At 38.2% G+C, this 12,101-nt stretch overlaps 1 protein-coding gene across 2 annotated transcripts in view; it reads left to right on the forward strand.

Moving 5' to 3' along the window:
• NCKAP5 (NCK associated protein 5) overlaps positions 1-12,101 on the forward strand; it is a 1,015,164-nt gene that overhangs the window by 311,756 nt on the left and 691,307 nt on the right. For both annotated transcript variants that reach the window (XM_043894066.1, XM_043894065.1), the window contains exon 3: positions 4,528-4,601. In XM_043894066.1, the coding sequence (XP_043750001.1) occupies positions 4,528-4,601 (74 nt within the window). The remainder of the gene's footprint in view (positions 1-4,527; positions 4,602-12,101) is intronic.

The raw sequence follows: 12,101 nt of genomic DNA on the forward strand, positions 1-12,101 counted from the left end.
TTTGATCATTGCTTACCTTACAAATCTTGCCAAATACTCAAAAGCTATAATTAATAGACCCACCTACATTTTCTGACCTAATATCCAACATGTCTCTATTCATTTTCGTCTTTATCCTTTATTTAATTTATCTAGATTGTTTGTCCTTCACAGGACTGTGTAAGTATTTTTATTGCCACTTCTACTATAAAATCTAATGTGGGTTTGTCATAAGGAAAATGAGTAGAATACAATGTTCATCATGTTAATAACTATATTTGAATATAGTTTCTATGCTGAGTGACATGAGAAGTACCTTCTAGGCAAAGCAAGCCTGATGGAACTGGCATTTTTCATGGATAATGTTACGATGAACACTGCCACCAAGGACAATGGGGATATGGTATATGTTTTTCTTCTAGCTTGCATGCACGTGTGCTAAGTTGCTTCAGAAATTTTTCTCCGAGGTCTCCCAGTGTCCAGTCTCTCAGGCACACTGGAGAGCTGTGTTATACTGAGGTAGACTTTTGCCATCCCCTTTCCTTTTGCCTGTGGCTTTGATACTCTGGAATACTGGAGCTTGTGCTGAGAACATGCAGTGTGTGCTTTATACTCAGGCTGGCACCATCGGCACGGTTGCCACGGCATTGTCCTTGCTGTGAGTGTAATGCCAGCGTGCACCACTGCCGGCCCCACTGTGATCATCCTCCATCGTTTCCTGGGAATTAGTCTCCAAACGTAAATGATTCCCAGGAGGATAATTCTGTCTTACACTTACAGAATGATAGGGGTTTATTATTAGTTAACAGATCTTTCCAATTCAGGAGCCAGAATTGATAAATGTATGAGGTGCTGCCTAAATTCTCTTGGGCAGGGGAAAACATTTCATTTAACAGAAAGCACATGTAAGCATCATCTTTTCTCCCCTCAATTCATTTAAGTTAGTGTCTATTTGCGTGTGTGTGTATCTGTGTGTGTGTGTATACATAGGGGTGGGGTATAGGCCATGCCCAATAAATATGCAAGTAACATAAACTGGATATTAGAAGTAAGCATGCCATGGAGAAAAATTAAGCTGAGAAGAAGGATGAAGAATTCATAGTCTTAGTTTTCCATTGTTTGTGGTTTAAGATGTCATTATAATATGGCTATTTTTATGGACAATTGGGTAAAACTACCTTAATTGGAAGCACTCTGTTATTTGAAATAGCATTTATAGTTTAAATAATAATCCAGATATACCTAATTAATGATTGAAAATCTGTATTATTACTGTTAATCTCTAACTACCTATTCTAAAATCCAACTATAATTGAAGGAGCATTGACTTAAAAACCTTGAAGCTGAGTAAGAGAAAAGAAAATGCATATAACCTTCACCTTGTAAAGTGGTTTGCCTTTTGAGAAGAGGTTTGATCCTATGGAAATGGCTCTGTTCACTGCTTGCCTTGTGTTATATGCTTAAACTGTTTTATTTAATCCTTACTATACCTCTTCAATTTTTTCTCTCTATGAAAAAAAGTAAGGTTTAGAGAGACTAAATGACTTGCCTGAGGGGGCAGAGCTAGTAAGTACCAAAACCAGGGTTTGAACCTAAATCTCTTTGATCCAAAGATTATATTTGTGATCACCTTTTAGAGTCCACTTCTGACTTGAGCTAAGCAGAATAAGCAGAACACAGATCTCTTGGTTTAAATGTAACTGTTTTCTAGAGCTTGCACACGGTTTGCCCCTGCCTTCCTGTCCAGGGAGGGCTTCCCTGGTGGCTCAGAGGGTAAAGAATCTGCCTGCAATTCAGGAGACCTGGATTCGATCCCTGGGTCAGGAAGATCCCCTGGAGAAGGGAATGGCTACCCACTCCAGTATTCTTGCCTGCAGAATTCTAAGGACAGAGGAGCCTAACGGGTTACAGTCCATGGGGTCACAAAGAGTCTGACATGACTGAGTGCCTAATACTCACTTCTTGTCCAACTTCTTTTTAGACTATACACCTCAGGCTCTGTTCCCTGGCTCCATTTCTGTTCCTAAATACCACACTTGGGGGTCTTTGCTTATGCTGTTTCCTTTGCCTGTGATGTTCTTCCCCTCCTCCTTTCTCTATATGCTTGCCTATTTCTCTGCCAAGCCCCAGACCCAGAAGTCATTTGCTCAGAATCCTTTTCCAGCCATGGTGTATAAAGGAGGTGCCCTCCCGACTTAAAGTCCTTCCTATCATCTGTTATTTCCTTCCTAGCATGTAACCAACCTGAAATCGATCTGATCACTTCCTTGTTATGTGTCTCTCTACAGAATGTAAGCTCTCTGAGGGCAGGGATTTCCTTCCTTAGGTACTACTATATCTATAAAGTTAGAACAGCACATGACATATAATAAATGTTGAAAAAATTTGAATGAAGACTGGATGGGTGACCTTGAAATTTATATATTTGACTCTACTTAGAAACACTGTCTTTAAAATTTTTTTCAAAGGGTGTATTTGAAAATAAGAATTTTGAGTGTTCCTATCATGTTTAAACCTTGATCAAGATACTTAATAATGTTACCACAAACCATTGCAACTTCCTCCAGTAACATATTTCTGCTTTGCTTTTCATGTCAATGGTCTTGTTTAAATAACTCACCTGAAAATGCATATTAATAAGAATAAAACTCTTTGGCTAATTTTCTGCAATAGAATTATGGAAAGCTATTCAAATAGTTTTGCTAGATAAGGACTTGGGATGCCCTCCAGTCTAACTGAAATATTGTAGAAAGGTGAAAAGGCTTCTCTCCAAGGCTACACAGGTCCAGAAACTTGAACAAAGCCCTTTCTGTCACATAAGGTCAGTTCTTACTGTGTATTCTACTCCCCCACCCCCACCCATTATAGTCAATAGTTTTATAGAAACAACTCATTTTATATAGTATTCCATCAAAATAAAAATGTCTTAAAAAGGTATCAATATTAACCTGAGTTCCTAGTTTATCTTAAATACATAAGATATAAAATGGTAACTTTCATGGGTACCTTCACACTGAAATCCCTGCACACTCTTCTGCCTAAGGCTGCTGTGATGTAGACACAGAGGCCTGTGGGCTCCTCAAAGAGAAAGGGAAAAAAATATTAGGTTCAGGGTGAAATAAATTATACAAGTTTTTTGTTGTTGTTGTTGTTGTCTTCTACATAGTTAACAATTAAAATGATTGTTATGTGAACCTCATATTCAGGAATCACAAATTAAAAAAAAATTAGGTTCAATAACCTACAGATTCTATGAGCAGTTCTCATGTAATTAAGGAATCCCTCACTTTTTGGAGATGTTTCTTACAAACCTAATTTGATTTATACAAATTTATGAGTATTTCTAAACAAGATAAAGCTTGCCTTTATATCTTCTTAGAAGCTAGATTGGTTTTCTAAGGAAATAAATAAGATAAAATAAAAAGAAAAAAAAAGGAAAACCAAGAACAAATTGCATTGTTCATATAAGGAAATGAAGGAAAAATAAACATGTGATTCATCAATATAAACAATATGCCCAGTGAAGGAGGGCAATGAATATGTAGTTTCTATGTAGCTCAAAAATAGTGTTTTTGCTAGAAAGTGATTTGTGTAAAATCAGTATAATCAAGACCTGCACTGTCTACTTTATTCCTCATTGGCTCATACAACCTCAAGGTTGGCTCATTTCCCATCCTTTCCCAATCCCATACTTTTATATGGCTGCTGCTGCTGCTGCTAAATCACGACAGTCGTGTCTGACTCTGTGCGACCTCACAGGTGGCAGCCCACCAGGCTCCTCTATCCCTAGGATTCTCCAGGCAAGAACACTGGAGTGGATTGCCATTTCCTTCCCCAATGCGTGAAAGTGAAGTCATTCAGTCCTGTCCGACTCTTCACAACCCCATGGAATGCAGCCTACCAGGCTCCTCCATCCATGGGATTTTCCAGGCAAGAGTACTGGAGTGGGTTGCCAGTGCCTTCTCTGATACTTTTATATGGCAAAACATAAAACATGGGCTTCCTAGTGGGTGCAGTGGTAAAGAATATGCCTGCCAATGCAGGAGATGGAAAAGATATGGATTCCATCCCTGGGTCAGGAAGATCCCTTGGAGTAGGAAATGGCAACCTGCTCCAACATTCTCCCCTGGAAAATACCATGGGCATGGGAGCTTGGTGGGTTACAGTTCATGGAGTCTTAAAGAGCCAGGCTCAACTGAGCGACTAAGCACACATACACATAAAATACAGTGTAAACGACTATGAAATTTGGCTTTTCTCTGTGATTAAGAGATTTTTATGCTGACTTGATAGAACTCCAGTTCTCCTCCATTTTTCATTCATGGAACCATCACAGAATGCGGGGAAAAATTTATTTGTCCCCAAATGATAATGCATATAAATCATAGAAGCATCTATTCCTGCAAATGAGAGGGACCAAGGGAATTATCTTGTCCAAAATCGTCCTGTAGAGATAAAGATGGTCTTAGAATCCTGATGCCTATGGTAATGAGGTTTTGTCTTTGCCTTTGTCTTTGGTGTAATGCAGTTTTATTTTTCTATGTGTAGGAATACATGGACTCCAACAAATACATTGAACATCTGTTAAATCAACTTGAGGAGCAACACAGAAGTCTCTGGAGGTGAGTTAAATCTACTTCTTAACTTAATAGCTGCATCTATAGCTTTAATCTTGATCACAGAAGCATGGAGTTGGCAAATGATCTCTTCTACTTGGTTGCCAAAAGCACCTTTGGGGGCAAAAATCAGCAGAGGCTACCTAAAAAGTTCCATTCCTTTAATTAAAGTAAAACAGTGGTGTCAAAAGTTGTCCTTGAGTGAAGGACCTGCTCAGAGCTTGGAGGATGGTAGAAATCATAACACTTGCCAAGGTCAAGGAATGCATTTGTCCACAGCCATGCAGCAAACTTATATTGTAGAAACTAGAACCCCAATTCTCTGGCCTTTGCCTGCCTAAATATTATTTATGTTTTTATTTTATTTTATTTTTCATTTATTTTTATTAATTGGAGGCTAATTACTTTACAATATTGTAGTGATTTTTGCCATACATTGACATGAATCAGCCATGGATTTACATATGTTCCCCATCCCGATCCCCCTTCCCACCTCCCTCCCCATCCCATCCCTCTGGGTCTTCCCAGTGCACCAGCCCTGAGCACTTGTCTCATGCATCCAACCTGGGCTGGTGCTTCTATAATTGAAAGATTGAGAACACTTCTGCTTAAAATTTCTGCTTCTCTTTGTATTAAAAAATACATATTTCAAGAATGCTGTTGAATAGGTCTCCCATGTTTGGTTTGGTTTTTGTTTTATGTGATGGATTCTGATTCTAGGTGTGAAAACATCTGCAGGTAAATTGGAAAAAGAGGAGAGTATTATATAAGTATTCCCAAGTAACTCATTCCCTGAGGCTTCTAGGGAATGGAGATTATTGTGATAGGATTATCTAGATCTTTAAAGTCCATGTGGCTATGTTTTTGCCAGTGCTAGTATGGACTCTGAATTCCACTTACTAAATTCCTATAGCTCTGTTATCTGGAATAAATATGCTAGTGCTCAATTACATGATACCTTACACTGCATCAGAATTATTGAATATAATTAGCTTCCTCTCTAAGGGGTCAATAAGCCCCTAAAGTCCTTTATGTCTTATCTCCTCATGGCATGGAGGCCAGTTCCCCCTCTGTGAAGAAGTGAAGTGAAGTCGCTCAGTCGTGTCTGACTCTTTGCAACCCCATGGACTGTAGCTTACAAGGCTCCTCTGCCCATGGAACTTTCCAGGCAAGAGTACTGGAGTGGGTTGCCATTTCCTTCTCCAGGGTATCTTCCCGACCCAGGGATTGAACCCGGGTCTCCCGCATTGTAGGCAGACACTTTACCATCTGAGCTACCAGGGAAGCCTCCCTCTGTACATAGAGATATTAAGAAGGTAAGTATGACCTAACCCTGTGGCTTTCTTGCCCGACCTCATCCAAATCCACTGTACTCATTTGTTCTGCTCTGATGTTAGTTTTCCTACTAGGAAACATGTTGTTCAGTCTCTAAGTCATGTCCGACTTGTTGTGAAACCAGAAAACGTATCTCTGGTTACAGTAATAGACAATATTCTATTTTTCTACCTAGAATAAAACTGCTAATAGGATACAACAGAACTGTACAATTTTTAAGTCCACTTGTCACTAAAAGACACATCAGTTAACTTTGTATAACTTGATGCAATATTCGTTAGATTTTATTTTGAGATCTATAACTTGGTGATATAGTTTTCTTTTGAGAACCAGTTTGTAGCAATAGCAATATATTTATGGTTATATGCCTTTTAAATTATATTTTCCATAGATGTACTGCAAAGTATATTTAACTGAGTTGCAACATTTTCTTTAAACTATTTGTATAAAATAACTTCCCCCATCTTTCCAAAGAAAAATATATGAATGATGAATACCATCTGATGAAATAAATTATACTTTATTAATAATTTGGTCAGTGTGTTTTATATACAGTTTTCAAGAGGAATAATAGTTTCACACATTTTTGAATCAAAAAAACCTGCATGGAAAAGGATATTTTCCTGCTTTCTTAAGGTAGTTAACAAAAACCTTTGGTTTTCTCTGATATGATTAAATTAAAATCTCATTTCAGGCACAGCTATCACCTAACCTAAAGTAAGAATTTTGTGGGCAATCACGCCCATTTTCCTTCAGAAATAGAATTATTGCTAGTAAAGAAGCAAAGGCTTATATATAGTGTCACAAGATCTAATAGCAAAGCTTTATTTGAATAATAATAAAGGGCAATAATGATATTTGAATAGTCAGAATAACAGTGAGGAAATGGAAATGGTAATATTGAAATGAAAATGAAAACCAATAATAGTAGATTTACATACTATTTATTGAATCATGAAATTATATTTGATTATATTTTGCAAACAGATCCTGACTGACCTACAGTGATAGGCTTTCTGATGCTTACTTATTACAATATCACAACTTCAACTATAGCCAAATAGTTTATGGTGAATGATTTGTGAGTGACAGTGAGCAGTGGGGGACTTTTTTTTCTGTTTATGATTGAATATTTAAAATGCTTTCTTGAGTTAAGGTAGACTCTATGATGTGCCAAGGACCATGGCATACCACAAACGCAAGCACAGCTAAAGTGTCTGAAGTCAAACATTCCCATAATTCAGTATATATGTTTTCTGATTTTTATGGTGTGTTTGATTTGTAGCTGTTACAACTTTCATGTAGCTGTTACAACTTTTGTTGATGTTGATATTAACTAATGGTCTTCCATTTATACTTAAGCTAACCTATAACTTAAAAATTCTGAATATTTTTAAAAGATTATTTTGATGTGGACTATTTCTGAAGTATTTATTGAATTAGTTACAATGTTGCTTAAAAAAAAAGTTTTGGTTTTTTGGCCACAATGCATGTGAGATTTTAGCTCCCTGACTAGAGATCAAACCCACACCCCCTACATTGGAAGGGAATGTCTTAACCACTGGACCACCAGGGAAGTACCAATTTTGAATATTTTGATCTTCCAATAATAATAGTAGTCAGCATTAATTTATGGCCACGGTCTTTGAGGACTGATCAAAAGCATAGAAGATACATGTCATATTGTTATTGCCTCTTGCTTAATGATAAAAGAATTAGACAAATGGTAGAAGATTGGATATAAGAATGAAAAGTCTTATTTTTGTGAAGGAATCTCATAGTCTTTAACAGGCTTTAGTCATTTTTTATAGCATAACCATGTGCTGTGACACAAATATATTGTTGTAATCATACTCTCAAGATAACTGGTTATTCTGGGGTCCTGTTTAGTATTCTACTGAAATAGACCTATAATCTACTCTAGGTTTTCAAATTGTTAAGGCATTTGTAGAGTTCAAATATAGCTGTCTGGCAAAGAGCATTTAGCTCAATTAGTGTTTTGATAACAGCAGAAGAAAACTTCTGTGAATTTATCTGAAGAAGACGGTGGAGTTGGGATCTAGAACCTAGTCTAAGACTTGAGTACAAATCTGGGCACATTTCAATTGCTCTGCCTCTCCCTGCCTGATGAGAAAAAATAAACATACCCAGCAACAACTTATTTATAAGTTGATGTTGAAATGTGATCACATATTTTTGTACGTTTATTTGTTTTAATGAGGAAAGTGAAGATTAGGAGAAAAAGGCTCTTTCGTACTTAATGATTTTTATATCATCTGTTACTATTTCTGATTTGACTAAATATATCTGTGACTGACAAGAAGGAGTGTGAGAAAACAACTGCTGAGACTTTCTCCTGATATTTGACAGAAATCTTTATCCATTTGCAGCCTTAGATTAAGAGTTTAGAACAAACACAAACAGTTGGAAAATACAAATGGGATTCATGAATATTTATGGTGTTAATTACTCTTTCATGTCACATATGTGAAATTATGTTTGACAGATAGAGGCAGCATAACACTCTAGAAATGGAAATAAGACTGGATTGGAGGTTTTAGAGACATAGACCTTGGTCCTGGTCTGTCCAAAGCAGTTACTGGGTAACATCTCTGAGACAGAGTTTCCTTAGGTATACAAAGAAGGTATCGATATAGCTAGTATTTAAGATAACTGAGCACTGAGATTGTATGAAGCATATACTATCTAAAATAGCATTACCTATATATAACATGTACTGATATGTATAATCTTTTTTCTCTAATACTTATATAGCTGGATCATGTAGAATTTAATACATGTCATAAAAGGCTTCGAAGAATCTGTATAAAAATGCCTAATATAATAGACCCCTAATGGCTTGTGGGGCTTCCCAGGTGGCTCAGTGGTAACGAATCCGCCTGCAAGGCAGGAGATGTGGGTTTGATCCTGGGTCCAGAAGATCCCTGGAGAAGGAAATGGCAACCCACTCCAGTATTCTTGCCTGGGAAATCCATGGACAGAGGAGCCTGGTGGGCTATAGTTCATGGGTTGCTAAAGAGTCAGACACGACTTAGTGACTAAACAACAACAGCTTGCCAGTGACTGAACTAGATAATGTCAAAATATTCATTTCAGATTTTCAGAATTTGAGTTAGAGACAGAGTTATCAATAGCCTATAAGTAAGTGAAGAATAAGTAGGTTTCAAGGTCAAAATTAAATGACAAGATCTGGTGAATGCACAGTGCCGAATTCCAACCAACAGATGCCAAATCAAAGTTTCATTTGAACAAGCTATACTTAGGCTAGAGTTTCTCAGTTAAGGCACTCTTGACATTTGTGGATAAGGCACTCCATACAGGGGGCACAGGTTCAATTCCTGGTCAGGGACCTAAGATCTGTCATGCTTCATGGTGTAGACAAAAAAATAGAAAAAAAGAAAAAAAAGATTTTAGTTGTAGAACTACTCAGAGCCACTTATATTGCTAATGTGTCATGCATACCAAATATAGACTATAAAATATAATTTTGACTTCTTAAAAAATATTCCCAAATCCTATTTTTCTTGGAGCATCTAGTCTGACCAAAGGTCTAAGGAATATATTTTGGGAAATGGTGACTTCTCTAGTTTGGTAGCCAAATATACAAAAACATAGTTGTATCTCTTTCTTCATCTTTCTCCCCTTACTTCACAGGTACCGGGATGGGTAGTTTGTAAAAGAGAAGCAAACAGTGTGAGGAGTCTGGGTTGTTGATAAAAGAGGAAAGTCAACCCCAAGTTCTGAGGGGCAGTCAAAGTATCAATACTACCAGATTCCAAGAATCTGAAGAACCACTGATCATAAGCGATGTTTGCCCTGGCAAAGCACAGAACTTGTGCTTCCCTGGGGGAATAAATGTTGGTTGCCTACATCACCAAGAGGAAGAAAACACTTCACTGAAAAGTATGTAGAGATCTCTGGGTGCAAGAAGAGTCCCTAAGATCCATCCTTCCAACAATAAAATGATAGTTTCAGTGTATCCAAAATTCTTTAAAGTAGACTTTTGCATTCTGCCTTATTTGTGATTCTTAACGTAAGGGAAGAGATAGAAAAAAAATATTGGGCAAGAGCTTTGTTTTCATTCCCACCATGATTCAACATGCTGCCTACCTAAGCAGAGTGAAGACTGCCATGAAATGATGCACATCCCAAATAGTCTTCATGTTCTCCATAATTTTAATGTATTTATACATTTTGGGGTGGAGGTCATTGGCCCTAGTGCCTAAAGTTTCCTTTAGCAGTAATCCCTAATTCTGTAAAATGTGAGTGACATTAAAGTTGCTTACTGAGGGGCTACATGCTATCATTCTATCTCTAGGAAAAGGTCATCCTTTGCTAACATGTTATACAGAAATTGTCTTGTAGCTATAAAATAGAGTTAAGAGGCAAAAGTACACACAGCCTGAGAAAAGTCAAGCCCAGAACTTCTTGGAGATTTGCCTTCTGTGTATTTTGGTTCTTAGAATCGAATTATCCAGGCATCTTAAGAATTAGCACGGCTCTATCCTCAAGGGGTTAATTTATGGAGACCAAAGTGATTCCAAGTATTACACAGGTTGCCTTTGGTATAATCATAGACTTCCACTGAGAGAGCTTAATTGGCAACAAGTAAAATTGCTCTGCATGAATTCTTAATAGTGGACACCAAATAAAATAAGAACTGTGATTTGTTTTTTCAAATCCCTTCAAGAGAAAAGGAGGCTACCTCTGGGGGATAGACTGTGTAGCAAACAAAGAACTCAGCACTCTCTGCTAGCAATAAAAGCAAAAGCTCATGATAAACCCACAGGATAATAGTGTACGCTTTCCCAGCTCTGCATCTTTCTCTCTGCTGAGGTCAAAGAGACCAGGACTAGCAGGCTTTACAGTTTCTTTCCCTCCTCTCCGCCCTTGGGCTGGATTTCTACAGCATATATCTGCCTCCTGGGGCAAGTGCAAGCATCAGGCCACCCTGGGAACCCATCAATGTCACTTCTCAATTACCCACCAGGGGTTGTTCCAGAGATGCAGACAGTCTCAGACCCCTGCCAAGATAAGAGTCTTGCCTTTAAGTCATGCCCTCTGCCCAGCACAAGGGAGAATAAATCAGGAAATTGGGTATTGTCACATGCTTCAGTGGTTATGTCATCCCTGGACGGTGGTGGGGAAGGCTGTGGGCTGAGACGTATCCCCAAGGACTCTTATTATAGACTGATGGTGCTACTTTAGGTAAACAGGGAGCATGTAGGCCTCTTCTCAGAGCTCTGAGACTCTGGCTGAACTAACAGCTTTATCTTTAAGATGACTTTTGTTCAGTAACAGAAGGCGCTAATAGAACTAAATCCAGAAAGGTGTCCGATTGATTGGAAGATCGCCCAGGTCCATCAGGCTTCATGCTTTGCTGCTCAGTTGTGTCTGTCTCTTTGCAACCCCATGGACTGCAGCCCAGCAGGCTCCTCTCTTCATGGGGTTCTCAAGGCAAGAATACTGAAGTGGGGAGCCATTCCCTTCGCCAAGGCATCTTCCCAACCTAGGGATTGAGCCTGGGTCTCCTGCATTGCAGGCCTGATTCTTTACGCCCTAGTCACCAAGGAAGCACACCCAGGTTCATATTTGACCTTTAGTTTAGGATTGATCAACATGATTGTTGATTTAGGTGGCCGGTGTATGGTCTGCATGTTTGTCTACTTCGAGAGTTGCCTAGTGTTTGAACCCGAGTTATCCAAGGCAAAGAGATTACCAAAAATGCCAGAGTGAAACTCTACACCAACTTTATATATACATGATTTACTTATTAAATCTGTCCACCCTTGAAAGGACTGTGCTAATCCATCAGAGAATATATTTAGGTCCCAACTGAATAAATGTATAAAATAAACTATTTAAAACCTTATGGGTTTTTATCTTTGCCTATTCACTACAAATCTTGTTTGAAAGAAAAATTCACATCCATTTATCAAGACTGTTCCACCCCAGGCTAAGTGGAGGACTCTGTAAAACACATTTTATGAGACCGTCCTTCAAAAGACCAAAGGTTTCCCCAAGGAGCTGATGGTTTGATCTGAGTTCTGAGTAGGAGCAGGTCTGGTAGCATGAGGACAGATGAAGAATTGGTTATTGACTAGATTGAGTTTGGGTTGCCTTTAAAACCTTTGAGTATAATTCTGTGTA

This window comes from Cervus elaphus, chromosome 33, assembly GCF_910594005.1.
Source record: "Cervus elaphus chromosome 33, mCerEla1.1, whole genome shotgun sequence".
NCBI lineage: Eukaryota > Metazoa > Chordata > Mammalia > Artiodactyla > Cervidae > Cervus > Cervus elaphus.